The sequence below is a fragment of the Zonotrichia albicollis genome, chromosome 11 (assembly GCF_047830755.1).
Source record: "Zonotrichia albicollis isolate bZonAlb1 chromosome 11, bZonAlb1.hap1, whole genome shotgun sequence".
NCBI lineage: Eukaryota > Metazoa > Chordata > Aves > Passeriformes > Passerellidae > Zonotrichia > Zonotrichia albicollis.
In genome coordinates this window covers 12,626,404-12,646,629 of record NC_133829.1, presented here as the reverse complement: position 1 = coordinate 12,646,629, position 20,226 = coordinate 12,626,404, and the positions used below count along the sequence as shown (strand labels likewise).

Below are 20,226 nucleotides of genomic sequence, written 5' to 3'. Positions count from 1 at the left end.
TTCAACCCTAACGCCAGAAAATTCTATCATGACAATTAAAAATGCTTTTTCATAATTTGTGCTGCCAAATCTCCTGTCTGCTACATCTTGAGAACATCAAGGCCTCTGAACCTCAGACTTTCCCAGAAAAGCTCATATTCCATACTTGGTGGCTACAGTCTCATCCAGGTGCTAAATCTCACCAGTCCTAGGGGGTGAATACATTCAGTTTTGTGCTGTGCATGCAGCAGGAAGATAGATCACACCATCTGTGGAGGGCTGGCCATGGCCTCTGCTTCACTAACTCTTAAGACAAAAGTTTTATTTGAGTTTGGAAAAGATGTATTCCATTTAAATGTGAGCAAAGAGCTCAGTTATTCTTACATTTTGTGCTTTATCCTCCATCTATCCAAGGCTTTATTTTTAACACTCCTTTCCCTGAATGAAAAATAATGGGCAAGACAGGTGCTGTATATAGTCCAGATAACTAACCTGGTCTGTCAGTGTTACATTGTTACATGAGAAGCTACAGTGGGTATGGTGAAAGAATGAGAACAGCTTTGTTCACAGGATAATATTCACAAATTCAATGAAATCAGTGATATTCACATGCTACCACAGAAAAAAGTGTAATTCGTAATGAGGAATATCACTGCATCAAGACACAACCACATCAGATACACTTTCTATCATGAAAGAAACATTCTAAAGTTGGCCTGATGTAGCCCAATTTGTGATAGAATGTACTCTGATTTTTTCACTTCCATAATTTTTTTCCACTGGCCTATATTTCCTAACTCGCTGACATGCAGGTTACAATTATGCTGTTTCTACAATATAAGTTACTATCCCCAACTTCTCAGAGGTATTAAACATCCTAGCTCCTGAAGCATGAGGAGATCTGCTCCTGCAGATTTCATGTGTTAGTCCTTTCCGTACTGTGTGGAACACAAGGTGATCACAGAGAAAACAGATCCTAACACTGCAAGGATCTGAGGAGCAGTAAAGAACAAATTTAAAAGTCCCATTAGAACTGTCTTGTTTCTTAAACTTATACTACAGTGACAACTGGACTTTTCTGAGTAAATGTGCAAAAAAAAAAAAAGGCAAGGGCTCAAAGTTTAGATCTTGCTTTCAAAACACAGAAGCATATTCAATTTGAAGGTTTTGTCCTTGATTTGATGTTCCTTTTATTAGAATAGATATTTTATTTTGATAGAAATTTCTCCTGCCTCACTGGATATCTAGAAGTGCCAGGAAGACCTGGATTTGCCTGTGATTCAGGTTTCTAACACAATTTACATTGTTTAACTACTAGAATGAAGATTTTATAACTTAAATAAATACCAGACCATGTTTTTCCCTCAAACTTGTCAAGTTTCTCATGTCATGTAAGAACTGCATGTTGCCCCCACACTCCCACTGGCTGGTCTGGTGTGTTCTGTCAGCAGCTGCAGTGTTGCTGAGGCCATCACGTCATGTTTCATCTGGATTCATAACCTGATACAGTTCAAACTACTCCATCACAGTGTAATTTCTGCCTCTAAGGTGGATATAAAAATAGGGTTTCCAAAACTGGCTGAGGAATAGAATTCTGAGCAATATTATACAATTGTGAAAACTTTTATCAGAATGCTCTCCTGGGGATCTTCAGTTACCTCATTTCTAAAATAGGATTCAAATGGATGCAGGCCTGAATACTCCACTGAGACACTGCATAGCCATATATTTCTAATACGAGTAATATTTTTGCAGGATTCTTGTTTATTCAAGTTATATTTCCCATTAATCTATTTTAACCCATTTCCTTTTCTGGGGTAAACGGGGGGAAAGAGACTGCCTTACTGTCTCAACAGTTTTTACATGCTGCTTTTGCGTTAGGAGAAGCTTTTCTTTAAAAAAAAATATATCCAAAGCAACTCTGAACAGTTTTTCAAGTTTTTTCCACCTAGAGCCTCTTCATCTTTTACTTCTGATGTCTCTACTTCTAAAAGAAATGTTATTCCCTATGTTCACTCTTTCACTTACAAAACAACAGCAAAAACCAGGGAGAAGTCAGAGACACAAGCTCTCTCCCTTAATCTGTCCCAATTCCGTCCACTCCTGATTCTCTCTTCACATCTTACACAATCATTCATCTGTACTTCAGGGAACCTACTAATCCCCTTAGAGGAACTCTGTTCTTTATGCCTTTACTTTCTCCCTCAAATTTGTATAAAAATAGAGCTAGAACAATGTTTAGGATACTTAACCCACAATTACACTTGTTTAATTTCAATGAAGAGACTGAAATGAATCACATACATGTTTTTGTCTCAATTATATATTTTACTGTATTATTTGTATAGCCTGTCTGACAAAAGGTTGAGCTTTCATTAATGGAGAAACTTGGCACTATGACATAAAAATGGAGTAAACAGGAAGTGTTTTCTTTCCTCTATAGGGTAAGAGCTTATTCCTTAATAGGGTCAGTGCAACAAATAATTAACAAAGAAATGTTTATTATCCAGTACTGAAGTGATACTTAATTTATTTCAACAAAGGAAGGAGTCAGAAGTCAATGACTTTCAAAGTCTTTCAGCTTCTGGTTATCACCAGGAGGTTTCTTTGCCACTTTTCCTGTGGGGCCTTAAATAGAATAGTACCTTTTATCAACAGACAAGCACATCTCAATGTATAGAGTGCCTTTTAGTATCTACCCTATTTTGGCTGAAAAAACCAGATTGTTCCTGCTCCCCTTCAGAGCATTCAATTAAATGCAATTGCAGAAACCTCTACTAATTGTTTAGTCATAATACAGATGTAGGTTTCAATGTTAACTTTTGCAGAAGTCATCACAGCCAGACTATGCCCAGATTTTCTGCAATCTCTCTGTAAAATGGCTCCAAGGAGCTAAAAAATTTCCCCAGGGCTTCATCACGTCACATTTCAATTGGTTCCAGGCCCATTTCTCCAGCTGTAATATGTGAAACATGTTCCTTTGCACTCTTTCTAAATATTTCATGTTCAAAGCCTAGCACTGCCTTCTTTTCCTGCGTTTATCAATTGTTTCTCTGTTTTCTACTCATGTATCAACCTTAAATTATTTCATTTGTCTTGCTTATTGATTGTACCTCTCTCATCTGCTACATCTTCAATTCTGAGAAGTGAAATTCCATTTCTGGGATACTGCTCTCCACTTCATACATTTTCAAGTCAGTCTGGCCAGCCAATTATAAATTCAGATAGGGTCTTTTTGTGAAGTTCATTTTTTTTTTTTTTTTTACAATTACATGCCTGGAAACCATACCTAAACGAGTTTCAGCAAGATTTGAACACCATGTGTGCCATGATGCTCCCATACCATCAATATCATCACACTGAAAATGCCTTGCACTGAAATGTCACTGACATTTCCCTTCTATCCATTTATATCTCATGTAGCATAGTTTGCTACCTAAAGTTTTGAGATGACTCATATATCACCAGTCCTTAATGTTCCTAAACCAAAAGATTTTCTTTCCATTATCAGAGCACTAAGTTTTTATCAATCTATGTCAATACAATATTCTGTATAAAAATCTCTACCTAGAATACATTTAAAATATAACTTCTAATTCAGGTGTATTTCTTATATTTATTTTAATAAATCCATGATTCCTAATTTTTTTGGGAAAGTAATTACTTACTGGTTTAAGATTGGTGTATATGCTGTTTTATCTTCATCTATAATGGTGACCATCAGAGTAATCAGCTGTGCCCAGAAATCCAAATTCTTTGTTGTTGGTCCCTGTTCTTCTTTAGGAACTTCTTGCTTCTTACTCTGTTAAAACAAGATTGAATATATTTTTATTAGAGAAAATACTATGGGAGTCCCACCTATAGATCATTCCTTGGTTGTGAAGAGTGACATATTAAGAATCTTCAGAAATTTTGGACCAAGACTGGCTAACTAACAGAGCAGAACATATGAAAAACTGTACTTGGCTGTGCACAAATATTAAGAACCATAGTGCAAAGATTGTCATGTCAGCAAAGGAGATCAATAGAGACTTGGTTTTTACTGCATGCTCACGCTGTAATTAGATACATTATTAAATTCTTTGCTGTGCTGAGACTCAGCACAGGTAGAATTGCCTGTTGAGGCAGAACTTTTATACCCAACACAATAAAGACTCAAAAAAATCAATGCTGAGGAGTATTTAATGTTTTGTTTTGAATTATATGCTGAAGGTATTCAGCCTAGCAGCTGCTTCTGATGTATGGTCTAAATGAAGAAGCAGTTGAATTTCCCTTTATGTTATTGAGAATTTTATATTCTTTAATTTTACTACAATATGCATTTACAGACAGACTTTGTCTCTACAATTTTTATTTATTAATTCTTAACCTAAAATTTCCTAAAATTTTAGTCCTAAAATACTAAACAAGTATTTTGCATTCCTTTGCTTGGCAGAAGGATCAGATTCCTCATCAATGTCCAATAAATAACTTCATTGTAGGGACCCAAATATGAACAGAAATATTTTAATTCTGTATGGCCACATACATGAATAATTTCTGCCACACAGAGCTATGTCTGCACAGGCTCGATCTACACATGCTCTTCTACACTGCTGTGTGAGATTGAAAGGGGTCTCAGCTAGTAAGTCAGAAAATAAACATGCCTGTGCTCCTGCAAGTTTAAACACATATTCCCTGTACTTCTCATTCCTAGTCCAACTATGACCACTTCAATGGACCTGGTATCTTTTTGAATATGCCTAACACTATACATGTGTCACAGTGAATTAATTAAATGTTAATTTAACCCCAATTGGCTTTTATGTATGAACAGCATTTAGAATGGCAGAAAGGGAATTTCAACAACACCTATTTGAAACTGTTTTTGTGGCCACTGTGGAATATTTTAGACATGTATCATTAATCACACTGCTGCATACTCAGATGATCTACAAAGGGTACCACCTCAGTGTATAAAGCAACAGAAATAAAGCTCAGAAGGAGGTCAAAGGATGGTGGGTCTGGTGTCATCAACAATTAACAACTGTGCATGCAAATGAGAGAGCTTTGCAAAACAGAAATGAACATTAGAGCATTAATGTCACTCATAAGAGCATTTCCTGGTATACATTAGATTTTTAATAAAAAGGCCTTGTTTCTACATCAAAGATGTAGGTCTCATAGACCATTTTTTTTTCTCAGAAGCTTGTTAAATCAAACCAACTGAAAGGCAGCTGGAGAAGACAAAGCCACCTCATATGTAGCTCAGCATCTTATCCAAGAACTGTATTTCTCAGCAAGTGACGTAGCTGAGACAGCTTTTCATGGCTGCGAATGTGAATCACAGAATGCAAAATTCAGTTCTTTAACAGAGATAACAAAAAGTATTACATTTACAATGTAATAGTTGCACAAGGAGGTCCTTTCTACCATAATTCTCTGGAAAAGAAATCTCTTTAAAATCTGTATGACCTTTACAAAAGTCCCAGAGAAGGTATTTTTAAAATAGTTTCACATTACAGATGTAGTTTTATGTCCTGAAGAGAAAGTGCATACTCAGCCCATCCCTAGTTGTTATTTCCATTCTTTATCCTAAAATCTACTTAGTGTGTTAGACATGCTCATAATCATTCAAGCTCTTTTTACCTCATTATTGTCAGCACTATTATTTGCTTTATGTTCAGCAGATGCCTTTGTAGAAGCATTATAGAATTATGGAATACTCTGAGTTGGAAGGGGCCCACAAGGACCAGAGTCCAGCCCTTGGATTCCTGCACAGGGCAATGTCCAAAACCACACTGTGTGTTTGACAGTGCTACCCCTGCTCTGGCTTGGTGCAGTGCTGTTAGAATGAGGTAAAACAGTGGTGGAAATTTGATTGCAATTTAGATTTCTTTTTCACTCTCATTCACCCATTTGGAAGAAACTGTCAGTGTAAAAGCATCAACTAAATAGCTGATATACCTAATTAGTGCCACACTGGAACAAATACAGTGAAAAGTTACAGGAGATCCTAAATACTGCTTATTATTGTAGAGGATGATAACAATGAGAATTTTTTAAAAATATAACTAAAAATTTCAAGAGTAACATAAATTCTTAAAATAGCAAGATGACAAAATCATTAATTAAACTGATGCTATCAATGGTTCTTAATTTTAAAATAAATGAGTTGCTGAAGTTCCTGTCTTCTGTTTTTGTTTGACACAGCACTGAATAAGCTCAAATCACAGACTGCTCATCCAGTAACCAAGAGACCTTTCCAAATACTGATATGAATGAAAGTTTGCCAATTAGCAGAATCACTTTCTTTTCCATGAGCTTTTTCACATAGGAAAGGTTATTTAAAATACCTTGACCTCCTGCAGCATCACTTTGGATGGTAATGCTGCCCACATGCACAGAACCATGAAATGCCACAAGATATTCTTTGCTTAAAAGCTCAATGAGTGACTGGCCAAAGGCACAACAATGATATTCCTAGGGGGCTTCTGCTGGCAGATCAAACAAGCAATAAGAGCAGAAAAGACAGGTTTTTATACTCTCATATTAATTGACCTGGGTGCTTCTTGTCTTTATGATCACCCTACAGTGGCAGCAAACAACTCACAATAAAAGTCATATTATTCACTTAAGATTCACTAATACACTAAGTACTGGAGATTCTCTGTGGGGTTTTAAATGCAACATCCAAACTAGGTGATAACTCTGTTTTTTGCGACAGAAGACATCAAAATCAGAAAGAGGAACTGTGTAAGAACAGTTTTTCATAGGATATGAATTGAAATAAATTATTTGCATGGAATCATGTTTTTCTCAATTCCCTTTTAATGTCAATTTCCTAGTCACCAAATTCATATTCAAGCAATGGATTATGCAGTACAGAGCCTCCAAAATCATTACTGGTGTTTTGATACTCTCTTAAAGAGAAAAATAAAATGTAGAGGGAGTTTTCTGAGTTTAATGGAAAAAAAAAAAGGGCTAAACTGTTGACAAAAAAACATTTTGTACTCTAGAAAAGTGGCTGAGACTGGAGAAAGCAATCTCAGACCCAGTGTGAAGCAAGATTAAAATCTACATCTCTATTACCCTGAGACAAATCTGTAAAGCCTAGTCTAAGAAACATAGGGCTTTCAACTTCTCCCATCACTGATTTTACCAGATTGTAGGATGAATGTCTGGTTTAATTTTCTTTGCTTTTATTTTGTTATGTTCTGTGCAATCAATATCCACTATTATCTGTGTGACTTTGATAAATTGAATCCTATGATATCAGAAAGTAATGTATTGCTGTCTCCTGCAAGCCCCAAGCTAGGTTTCAGAATACAAAATTTTCTATATAAATAATGATACAGTGGAAATTCAGTGGAAACTAACACAGTAGCCTTGATCAGCACAAGGCTGCAGAGGGCAGTTTTACAGATCAGTCATGGACAATGAAATATTAATTTTAACAATTCTTTCATACTTTAAACTGCATATTTATTACTTACATTACATATAATATTACTTGATGTAGAACCACCAGCAAATATACAATATGCACTATATATAAAATATACACATATGTAGACACTCACATATAACGTCTATCAATTTTTAGGATTTTATATAATTTTAAAAGATATTTTTAATATCTAAAAAAATGAAAATTCGGCCTTACAGAATTTACTCAACAGAGCCTAAAGCCAGAAACCACTTGCAGACATGCATTCAAAACCTGTGAGGGATTTCCCTGCGCAGCGCTGTCACACTGTAACTAACTCCTAAACTGTTAACTCCTTTGAAACTGAAACCCTATTTAAAGAATCACCATAGAATCACAGAATGGTTTGGGTTGGAAGTGATGTCAAAGATTGTATTTTTCATTCCTCTTGCTCTGAGCAGGGGACACCTTCCACTAAACCACATTGCTCAGAGTCCCATTCAAACTGGCCTTGAACACTTCCAGGGATGGGGCACCCACACCTTCTCCAAGCAGCTTTATGTATTCCATCTGAAGTGGAACAGAATCCTTTTGGATTAATTCTCATCAAGAATTGTCAGCCTTTTCCTTCAAGGATTGGCAGGTGAAAGGAGCTGGTTTAAGTGGTCTATCTGTTTAGGGCAGTGAACATGAATAGCTCTCTGCAGTGGCCAGCCAAGTGATACTGTGGATACTGACCCACCCACCCAGAAAGGTTCTGCTACTGCAGGGAGTAGGTGGAGGAAGATCAAAGTGAGCCCCTCACTTATTGCAAGCTCTTTGACTTCCTAACCAGTGTTCTCAGACAAGCTGCTAAGAAGAATTTATATCTGTAAGATCTGGTCTTCTTCTGACAGAGAATTCTCAGAATGGAGTTGGAAATGCCATAGCATAAAATGCATCCTTCTGTTCTGAGGTAATTTACCAAATGTTTTTCTATTACTGTTGTTAACATGCTGCCCATCAAACACAATGCTGCAACACAAAGAGAGATCTCTAAGTACCCTCTGCATGCCAGAACCTTTTCAGTGAATCTAAAGCAATACATAAATATAACAAAGGGCTTCACAAGAATTATTACTTGACACTGAAATTTGCACGCCTGAAAAATAGAACTCTCTGTAGTAAACAGCTTTTGCTACTGCCCTTTATTTCCCACTTCATAGTTCTGAATGTGTTTGAAAACCACAGATCATAGTCATGCTTCAATTCTTGCAGTATTTCTATAAGAAATTAATAATCTAACCTCTTTTTTTTTTGTCATTTATACTAAAGAGAAAAAAGTACATGCTCAAAAACAACTATGAGGCTTGCATTCCCAAATCCCAAAGACCAGGGACTCCCAACTGAGTAAAGCAAAACTGAGCCAGCTCCCATAGCATAGGCCCATCCAGGTGCTCATCCACAGCTCCAGTTTCCAGATCTGGGATGTTTTTTGCTCATTATCAACCCAGCCCAAGGTGCTGTACCCCTGTGAAAGATGAACGGCAAGGGCAGAGTAGTGTGCTGCTGCAGCTGTACCAGCCCTGGCTCCTGAAGGAGTCAATTGCTCTTTCCTACCTCCTGTCTGCACCAAGCTGTGCTGCGACAACATGCAGAGCTGAGATAAGACCCAAGTAAAGGTCCCTAACATCAGGTAGAATATCAGGCCTGTTCTGATGAGCTGCTGGCAAATACAAAGTACTCCAGTGTTTTATTCCAGTATATTGGTGCTATCAGTCATGAAGTTATTTGTACTGATCAAGAGCTCTTCAGATAACATGAAAGGGTATGGTCTGTATTTCATTGGTGTCACTTAGTGGAGAAGACTGCAAAAAGAATTATTGAAGGGACTTCAGTCTCTGTGAGCACCAGCCAGGATTTCAAAATTTGTTTTCTCAAGAAAACAGAAAGAGTGACATATCTGTAAACTGAGTCAGAAAGCTATCAAAGTGTTTCCTAAACCACTTCTCCAGGATATGTCTTTTTCAACATAGGGTAGCTAAGCACTTCACTCAGATAACTATTAATTAAAAAGAGAAAATACTGCATGTGCTGCATAAGGAGCTAGATAGTCCTTCATCAGAGGGCTTTGTCTCCAATAATGAGGATAGCAATATACATGGCAGTGAGACTGTCAAGCTATCACGTTTTACTACCTCTGGTAGTCATTGGTTTTTTGCCATCAGCTGTTCTTTGTATTCTGGTGTGGAACTGTAGTATGACATTTTTGCATGCTGTTAGCATTTGCAATGCTTCACCCGAGAAAATATCCTCAGGGGTGATATTTTGCTGCAAGACATTAGCTTTTTAACGGTGATTGCCTGTCTGACACAAAGGTAGAGAGAGTAATAAAAAGAGGAATTGGAGACTGCTGAGCATATTTTGTGATTGAATTTTTGTGTTCACAGTGGCAAATATCCAAAAACTCCAGTTCAAGCCCCTCAATTTTAACAGTCATTGCTCAATTTTCACCCCAAAATTAAACAATCCCACACAATCAGACCTGAAGCATATTTTCTCAAAATACTGTGGCAGGCATCTCTGAGAATTATAGGTTGCAGCCAAAAGCAATTGCAGAAGGTGTTACCCTGAGTTACACACAGATACACCCTGAGCATGCAGAGGCCTCAGCAGGACAACATCTGCCAGTCCTTCCCCTGAGTGAGAGCAGGTGCTGACCTACATAAGAACCATTCCTTGCTGCTTTGGGTCTCAGTTCTCAGTCTCACAGCCCAGAGCTCAGCTGTGCAGCTAAAACATGAACCTCCTGTGTGCAGAACCAGGCTAGGATGAGCTCCCTCCCTCTGAGGGGAGGGGACCTCACCTGATGGGGAGACAGCAGAGATAAGGGAAGGGTACTGAGGAAGGCTTAATGGTGGAATCTGGTCTAATCTAAGGGGCTTGGAAACAAAGCTAATGAAATGTTAATTACAATACTGGTTACTACTTCATTATTATAACAGTGGTACCACAAACCAGTCACCCGGACTCACTGGAAAGCCTCAAGAGCTATAGGTTCAAACAAACTGCATATTCAAGTGTTCCTAAAACAAAATGCACTTTTGGATATACTGATAGGAAACCGTAAGAGGACCATGTTGAACAAAGTCTCCTTGTACAACTCAAGAGCTGATGCAGAATTCAGGTAGTCTTAATAACAACAGGTAGTTGTAGTCTTAATTCAGGTAGTCAGTAACAACATTGCCCGTTTTGCCTCAAATATAATTTGAGGGAGAGAACCCTTACTTAAGCAGGTTTTACAGTCTCTACCAAGCAGAAAAGCTGTAATATCTCTGCACTTTAAAACCATGTTTTAAAATAGACAGGCTAAATGACTGTATGGATTCACATAAAAAAGTTGTGAATTTTCTGAGTACAGAGGATCTTTTGCAGTTGCCACTATGGTTTGCAGAGGTAAGACTTCATCACTTTTAGCTGTTTACTGAGTACTAGAATCTACTGATAAACTGCAGGCTTATGTAATACCCAGTCTAGCAGCACTTCATATTATATTTACCAGACAAGATCAAATTGCTGCAGAGTAAATGTTAGCGAGAAAACAGAACAGTTTATGACGTAAATAGATGTGATGCCTGAAGCTGCTCCTTCCACTAATTTATACTCCTACTCAGCTTACAATGTAATCTGTTGTAGGATAAACACATCAGCACTAAGTGTGGAGTGCTTTTGGTGCTGGTGAGAAATTCTTATATTCAAAGCTACAGTTAAGTTTTCTCAGGAAAAGGAATCCAACATGAGAAAATAAATTCTCGTTTCAGAAATGTTGAACAGCAAATATCACCATTCCTAAAACACAGGAATTAATATTCTGGATTTAAGAGATATATCTTTCACTTAAATAAATAAATAAATTCAAATAATTTTCTTTTGAAGTCTTATATCATTAGTATGAGCGTTCTTATTAATTATACACACACAAAAAAAAGTGCATTTGCCAAAGAACTTAGTTAATTCTGTTCAAGGCTGGAATACTCATAGAACTACCATTTTTCCAGTGTACCATCCAGAAAACAAATACAAGGTACAGGTGATATTATGATAAAGAGGTGATGCTCCTTTAAGACAGTAATTAATTCTAACATTACTTATAGAATAGCCATATTATATTAAAAAAAAAGAGTATTCTCAAGGATTTTGCATGACATTTGGAACACAACAAGTGCTATAATTATTTTGCATTGATAGCTCAACCTGACAGACTAATATTAAGAAATCCTGTGCTTTCTTAAAGCAGTTACTAAAGCTTGGATCCAAGTACCCATTATGGGTACTAAAATATAAGGCTGGAAAGACTATACCATTTTCAGCAAATTAAAAATTGTTTTCAAAAGTTACGGAAGTGAAATGTTAGATTTTAAATAACTATTTTCCTGTTACAGATCTTAAATTAACAGTAATCAATCAAATACCATCTTCCCCAAAACTCCAGGACAATTTGACAGTCATGTCCAACTTGATGACTTCATTATGAGGTAATGTGTCCATTTTGAAACTCATGTTAAACATTTTATAGTTCATAGCTGTCTGTGGGTGTATTTATGGTATGTTGCTCCTCCATGCATAGATAAAGTGAAAACCTGAGTGCTTTGATATGAAAGAACACCAGAAGACTTTCTGTTTATTAAAGGCAAACTAACAATAATGATTGAGCAATAGCACAGAACAAGTTCCTTCTGACCTTACCTGATCCACTAACTGGGAGTAGAGATCATAGCAATTGTCAAAAATGTATTTGTAAGTTGAATCCAGGCAGGCTTTTACACAGTCCTTCACCACAGTACTGGCTCGAGGGGGGCTCTGCAATTCCAGGACCTAATTAAATGTTTCATAAATGGGAGAAAGTCAGAATTAGATTGAACACAAATATCCAAGTGTTGAAAGGAGCTGTTATACAGGATGAAAAGTGTTCAAATAAAACAATGATAAAAACAATTAAAATTGTGTTGAATTAAGGTTGATTTAGCTCAAAGATACATTAGAACACATGCAATTAGATTTTATCACTAAGTTTTATTTAAATTAAGTACTTATATGATGAAAAAGGCATGTGTGCCCAATAGTTTACATCTTTAAATCTTAGGTTTTACATTTTATCAGTTTCTTTTATTATTTAAGAAATAACTAAAGTGTATAATATGTGCTTTCCTTTGAATTAGAATATCAAGCCAAATAACAGTTATTTATTTAAAGCAAAGACTTCATATTTTTACTCCATTTCAGGATACATTAATTCAAACTTTAACTTAATGGATTATTTTAATTCTGTTTATGTAGTTGCCTAATGAAGTTGAGTCACATGCTAAAGGTTGCTTTGTGTTTTTCTTTTTTCATTCAATAATATTAATGTGTACCATTCCATTCCAAAAATATTTCCATGCTTGACCACTTAGATCTCATTCTTAAGAGAGACTAAGGCAAATAGTTATCCGATCTATTTCACTGTTTGACTTGTGATTTTATTATATCAGTACAAACCCCTTTTTATATATTACTTCTAATGAGTTCATCTAAGAATGTTTTATGTGACTTGACTTTAAACTAATTAAAAAGGTAATTTTTTTGTTTCTGTCAGGAAATTTATTTGTGCAAGTAAAGGACAATACCTTCATCCGAAAAAAAGTAATGCTGGTAAGCAGATCCACAGTTGATTTCAGGTCTTGGAGTCTTTCTGAATTGCTGGCAGGAAAATTATCCTGGTGAATCAGGGAAAGAGCAATCATGCAAAATTTGAGTTGCAGGTAAAATCCTTGAACAACTAGTTAAAAACCCTCAAAGAAAACATAAAGTGCTGCTTGGAAGGATTAGAGATGTTCACATTACCCAAATTCTGCCTGTGAGGTAGTTAATGATGAGCATCCCTTGGACATGAGTAGGAACACCTTTGATAATGCTCCTGCACTTGTAACATGAATAATTCAAAATATTGTGATATTTCCAAAACATGGATGGAATAAAAAATGTTATAAGATGTCTGGAAACTGCTGCTAATGAAAATAATTTATGGGTTTTACATGGCACATATATAATTTGTAGGCATAAATGCAGTAGTAAGCTTAATGTAGAACTAATATATTCAAGTTTTGCTATGATCTCTAGGTTAACAGAGTGATGTGAAGCAGTATTATTTAAATAACTTCCTACTATTGAAATATCAGCCTCATGCTACAATACTGTCTGCACAGCATTCTTCAGAATGAAAAGATCTTAGCATGAACATATCTCCTTCAGTAAGGATATAGTCTTAAAAACTAAGTATGTGCAATTTCCATTCTCTCTAATGCCTTGGGGTTCTTTTAAATATTCCTCTTCTCCTCCAGTTTTGGAGAGCAGGCCACAGAACAGACAAATCCTTGACCTGGAGGCTGCCACTCCTAGAAGCTGAAAGGAGAGCCACATGTGATAAAGCCCTAACTTAGGTATTGTCCAAAAGTTTCATGATCCAGTGGACTGGAGAAGGAGAGGGAGTTCAGAACCAAATGGTAACTGCCAGGTACCCAGGGTCTGCTCTCCTGAAAGGCTGGCTTTGGAGCACAGCTCAGTGGAAGGAGATTCCATGAGGCAGAAATGAAACTAATTCCTACCAAATAGAACAACAAGGAGACAAGACTTTTTCAACATTTCCAGGATTTTAGCATACAAGTTGTAGCAAAGATGTCAGGCTCCCTCCCAGAAAAAATACAGCAGTAACTGCACTTTGAACTACCTGAGTCAGTGAAGGTAATTCCCAGATGAATTAACTTAATCCACTTAAGACTAGTTATAGACCAATTTAATCAAAATTTTTGAATACTACTCTTTCTTGAACATGTGACAACCTCTTGACCCATTCTTAGCTTTTGGAAAGAAAATACCAAGTTTTTTCTTTTTGTCAAATTGGAATAATATTGGTGTTAAACAGCTTAAATTCTCTAAATTTTTGTTGCAAAGAATTTGGGGGGTCTCATGTTGACTCAAATAGAATATTTTGTACATACCCTGTATTTAGATAAATCAATCCTCAGAGAATTGTGCAATTGATCCAGCAGCTTTATGAACTTTTCTCTCTGTAAAAAGAAAAGAAAAATATGTTGCACTAGAATTTGCAGGTTCCTGTAATTGTTGGGGTTTTAGAAAGCTTCTTTCCACTTTTAACTTATTTAAAAAGAAACTTGTTTTCCATTATTTCATATACAAGTGATGGTTTGAAACACCTGTGTTTCAAGGCCAAGTGATTCACTTTATTTCCCTTTCTATGTTGTATACCTGGTATGCATTAAACACTGTGCAACTGTGCAATACATTAGGGAGGTCACAAAGATTTTTGCAATGCAACATTTTCCTGTCTTATACTTGCCTTGCAACTGATTCAACTCTTGAAGAAAGCACCTCTCCCTTCCTTTAATAAGTAAGAAATGATGCTCATTCACTACAGAATTTGGTGTAAAAATATGATTGAAAATTATACTTCTGAAACAGTGGCTTTTGTAGGAATAAGGTAAGTAATACTAATACAATGAAATTATATTTTTTCCTTTCAAATGTGGAGATTAACTTGTTATCTTGATAGATGATAGGAGCAGTGAAATTATTTTGCTGTAAGATTTCCAGCTGAGTTGTGCCATTCTCAAGTAATACTAATGAGTTTCTAATTACCATGTTAGAACATATTCCATAGTCTACTGCACAAAACTGTGAAATCTCAGCCTGTGTGAAAGCAGCAGACTTCTGGAAGAAGCAGGAGCTGATAGCTCTCAGAGTGCACTGATTGTATCTGTACAATACAAATGTGATGATCAGGAATTTGAAAATAGAGTCTGTGCACGGTCTCTCATCAGTGGAGTTCTAAACTACACCAAACCCCACTAATTTGGCACAGTTCCCTTAAGGGATCAATCAAAAGAGAACTTTTTTGTCATGTTATAAAGCTCTACTGAAATATTCAGTCAGCCAAATCATTCCCAGCTGTAGCCTGAGGACTTGAATTTGAGATGTTCTTTTTGATGAATGATGTGCTGCTATTCACTAACAAATGCCTTTTGACCCAGGAGAGAAGAATAATCTCATATTTTGCCTATAAGTCAATTGTTTGAAAAAGAGCTCCAAATCTCTTTTAGTGATTCCTACTACTCTTCTCCCATCCATCTGTTGAACTATGAATTGGATTGGAATTGCGTCAGAGGCAAACTGGCATTACCATCAGAGAAAGGACTTAATCTCTGCCCAGTCTGAGGACAAAAGTAGTTCTGGTCATTAGAAAAATGGGAAAAAAGGATAAAAATCCAGTGAAACCATTCTAAATTTCAAAAATTGCATAAAAGTCAGAGATCTAATAAAGCTTGAATATCGAAAGAGAAGACTTGTTTCAACAAGTAAGTAATTCTTGGTTTACACATCCAAATGTATAATTTCATAATTTTATCTTGAAAATCTGAAATTCATAATTCCTCTATTATTCTAATATGGGAGAAGAGTTCTAGTACCTCTAACGCTACTTCAAATAAAATTTTAAATTTGAAATTTTAATGTGTATTTAATAAATTTTAATTACAATTAATATTTTATTTCATGTCAATACACAGTATTGTATGAAAGCTGTTACATCAAATATATATTTGATATCAACCCTGCAAATAAAAACGTTACTAAAAAAAGAGGAAAGAATAAATGCATTTTTCAGCATAAGATTGTGTTTATACCCTCTGTCTCATGCGTAATACCAGAGCTATGACGGCAACCTCTTTGAATTATTGCTCTGCCTTACTGCTCTCAATTCCTCTGAGAGTAGGTGAAGAAATCAGAAAAAAAAGTGAATAATCTTTATTTATTATCATGTTCAAAGAATAGGAAGTCCACGCTGTGAGATACTTATCCACAGAAGAAAATTTAGCAATAATAAAAGTATTCCTACATCCCTGAAATGCTACTACTCCTCCTAAAATTCCTGAAACCAGGACTTGGACAATTTACCAGCAAAAATTTCAGCAAAAATCAGAGAGAGTCCATTACTATGGATCTACTGTGAGAAGAGCAGCATTTATGGCTACATCCATTAGGTTAACATGAGTTCACTGATGACACAGCCCAAGAAAGGAATTGCATCCAATACTTAGTCTACTGCAGTTAGCAGTTTGCAAGGCCCACTGCAATAAAACAAAAATTCTGGGAGATTTTAGTGCTGTGATCGTGTGCCAGTGCTTTCTAGCCTCTACGCCTCACAAGGAGCTGAGCAGCATCTCCTCTGGCTTTTGTTATGATTGATTTTAAAGAGTCAGGGTAAAATTTTCAAAAGCTAACAACAACCCTCACTTTTTAAAATGAGCAATTAAAAACAAATTCAATGTAGAAGTTAATATGGAATACAGTAGGAAAAAAAGAAAAGGACCAGAACTCTATCAAAGAAAATCTACTTACCCCAAAGTTAGTAGCTGCAAAGCGATCTGAGGCAGAGACATTTGTTGCTGCTGTTGTGTGAGCATAGAAAGCATTTATATTGGCCAACAATGTACTCATAACTGCTGGAACACCTGGGCACATGTATTTAGAAGAGAGACAGGAAAAGTGCCTGAAATTCAAACAAACCAACAGTTATTAAAGATGGCACGGAATCTGCTCCTTCTCCCATTATAATTTCTTTCGAACTCTAATGATGTAACTTTCAGGCTACCTCAAGGAAAATTGTACAGATGTATATGAGGAAAATCCAGACATGTTTGACACAGTTGCCACTTGCTGCACACTGATATTTTCAAACTGGCCACATTAGATTCACATTCAGTTCTTACTCTGTTAATCCTAAACACAAAAACATGACTTAACTATTTTAATTGCTATTAAACAAAACATTAATTATTAAAGAAAACCTAAAAAGCAAACTCTAACTCATCATCATGGAAAGTCACAGAGATCTATAGTAGAAAAAGATTTAATTGTTATCAATGAACAGACTTAAACCAGCATTTTAGCGTGGCTTTTATTTTACCCTCCATTATTAATGAAAGGTGCTTCAAGCAGCTTCTGGGTTCACCTTGATTTGAATTAGGCCATAACTGAAACTCTTCCACTTTGATCCAGGCCAGTAAAATCTAGGTAATCAGTCTGTTAAACCCAAAGCAGCCAAAACCAGAGGTGCAATGTAGCAGCACTGTTTACTTGTTTAATGAAACAAGAGATGCCTGCTGGAAGCATACAAAGGGCTTATAATACAACAAAACCTGAGAGGTACAAATGAATGAAAGATCTGACACATGAGGAGAGTGAACATTATGATTTTAAACATAAATTCCTAATTTCAAGATCTATAACTAGGCAGGACTGGGAGAGAGAGGGGGATAAAGAAAAAATGTACATAAATATGAAAGAGAATTAAGGAGATTAGGAAAAGATGGTGGTAAAAAATGGGTGTACAAACAGAAGAGGATTAGGAAATTCCAATCAGGCTCTGTATAACTGAAGGTCCTGATTTGGCCACATGCTCCTCTTAGCTGGAGTCTCCGGCTCCTCTCTCCTGCTCCTCCTCAGGAGCATAAGGCAGAACAGTGTGCTGGGCCTGAACCACCTGGGCACTAATGCCCTTCCAAGAAAAAAATTAACTTTCCTGCTGAACTTAAGCCAAATACCCTTAAACTGTTGTGACTGCCCAAAGCATCTTTTAAGGCATTATTCAACATTGTTTTCCTGTGGGGGCAATTATTAAGTGCTATTATCTGCATTTTACATAACTGAGAGAAACGGCTCAAAACTACTCAGAAACCAACCAGGACTAGAGCCCAGCATTCCCAGCTATGTACTCATGGAATAGTGTTACCAAAACTTTAATTCATAGCCAGTAATTTCAAGAAGTGCTTTTGAAGACTGAAATGTGAATTCAACAAAAGAAAAACACAGTTTTCTACCCCTCAGAAAAATCTTTCAAAACATATGTCACATGTTTTCTGTCAAGTAGAAGATTTCCTTTGTAATAAAATACAATGGTGATGTCAGGTGGTTCTCACCAATAAAGGTAACCTTTAAAGCTAATAGAAATATTTCCTTATCTCTGAGTAAGTTTGGAAAATATATGTAGGGATCATCAGAGCGAATTATCAAAAAATTGACAAAATAATTAATACTTTTAATACTGTTGACCTTTAGTTTCCAGAAGTCTTTTAGTGGACTTAAAGGTCCTTAGTGCATGAGTAACATCAATTTGGAGACAAAAAGGCACTAATAACCCCACTGGCCTTAGAGTCATACCTGTAACTCATGCTCCTCTGAGGGAGAAGGGAGGCAAAAGGAGCTGTCAGCAGCAAAGGAATCACTGAGATTGCCTCAATTGCCTTCAGGGAACATGACAGACCATGGAAATATCGTTTGGGTCAACATTTTAAGGCATCTTCTGAAGGTTACTCTAAGCATTTCACAATGAGCTACCTGTACTGAATTCTTATATTTAGACTAGACCCTAATTGTACCAAATTTTCACAAGGAAAATTTAAAACAATTGCTGTAATTTATGTCCTTATTGTATCACTGCACTGTTTCACCTGTAATGTGCTTAGTGAAAATTATGATAAAGCATGTGTGACAGATTTTTATTTCTCTCCATCATTTAATTAAAATCTCTAATGTTCACAGGACCTATTAAGTACAGAATATAGGTCATGACTCAGAGTGCTGATAACTCAGGTTATCAGCTACCTTCAAGATACCTGGATTCCTTCTGCTTGCTAAAATGAATAAATCAAAGTAAACACCTATCCTTGTTTTTGCAGGTCTTTGAAAACAGCAGCCAGTTGCATGAGTTATTAACAATTTCTAGTGGGCACATGATGTCATAGCAACCATTTCTAAGTCTCACACATTTTAGAGCAAGGCTGCACTGCATAAGCTGAAGCCAGGCCTGCTTGCTCCAACTTTCTTACTGTGCAATTTTCTGACCAATAGACAGTGCCTGGGATTCTTCCAGTATTTCTGTTAGCATGAATTAGCGAAGAAAGGAGTCTAATTGATGTGCTGTACTCATCAGTAAGCAAATGCTATCAATAAAAAATTAGTTTAATGGGCGATTTGTGTGCTTTCTGTAATGCTGCCACATTAATTGAAAACTAGCAGGAGAACAAGATGACATAGTTAGTGCCCATTAACCTGCTGGAATGAGAGCTATGCTGCTGATTGAGAATCATTAGGTTCTACCTGTGGTGACTCTTGCCAGTAAGAAGTAAAGATCTTAATACAGCTTTTATTGCACTTGACTCTATTACACAGTAAATTCAGGCTGCTGATATTATGTGTAATTTCAGCGTCTAGTCAAACACTGTTGCAATACGTGCTCAGATTTTTGCCTTCTAAAGAGAAGTATATTAAATTGAAAGATGAATGACAGAAAAAAAGTTACTTTTTCTTCACTGCAGAGTGTGGCTTAATATATGTAGGTAAATAAAATTTCAGTTTGATTCCTTCTAGACATTGAATTTACAGCATAAACTGCCATCACTCACCACAGTCATCAAAATAAAGGGCAGCCGGATCACTGTGCTGTTTTTCTACTTTTTCTTCCTGCTTTTTGTGATATTTATTTTCCTGTCTACTGTCTCACACATCCCTGCTTGAACTTCTGGGAGTTACACATACCAGTTGTGTGGCTAACAGTGTCTGGCTGTTACCCATCAAAAAAAAACAAAAAAAAATCTCATCTGAACCACGTAAGAATGGCTGTAATGGTCTCGCTTTTCTTTTCCTAGTACAGACTCCATGAGGAATGGCAGTACAAAATAGTCATAAGAAAGAAGAGTGGATTATGTAACCTATACAGTCAAGACTTCAAAGAGCTGCAATTACTG

The 20,226-nt window shown here is 36.3% G+C and overlaps 1 protein-coding gene across 3 annotated transcripts in view; it reads right to left on the bottom strand.

Annotated features, from left to right (window-relative positions):
- The window catches only part of UNC13C (unc-13 homolog C), a 167,589-nt gene that overhangs the window by 52,128 nt on the left and 95,235 nt on the right, over positions 1–20,226 (bottom strand). For all 3 annotated transcript variants that reach the window (XM_074549374.1, XM_074549375.1, XM_074549373.1), the window contains 5 exons: positions 16,820–16,970; positions 14,404–14,472; positions 13,033–13,122; positions 12,113–12,241; positions 3,648–3,781 (listed from right to left, as the gene is read on the bottom strand). In XM_074549374.1, the coding sequence (XP_074405475.1) occupies positions 3,648–3,781; positions 12,113–12,241; positions 13,033–13,122; positions 14,404–14,472; positions 16,820–16,970 (573 nt within the window). The remainder of the gene's footprint in view (positions 1–3,647; positions 3,782–12,112; positions 12,242–13,032; positions 13,123–14,403; positions 14,473–16,819; positions 16,971–20,226) is intronic.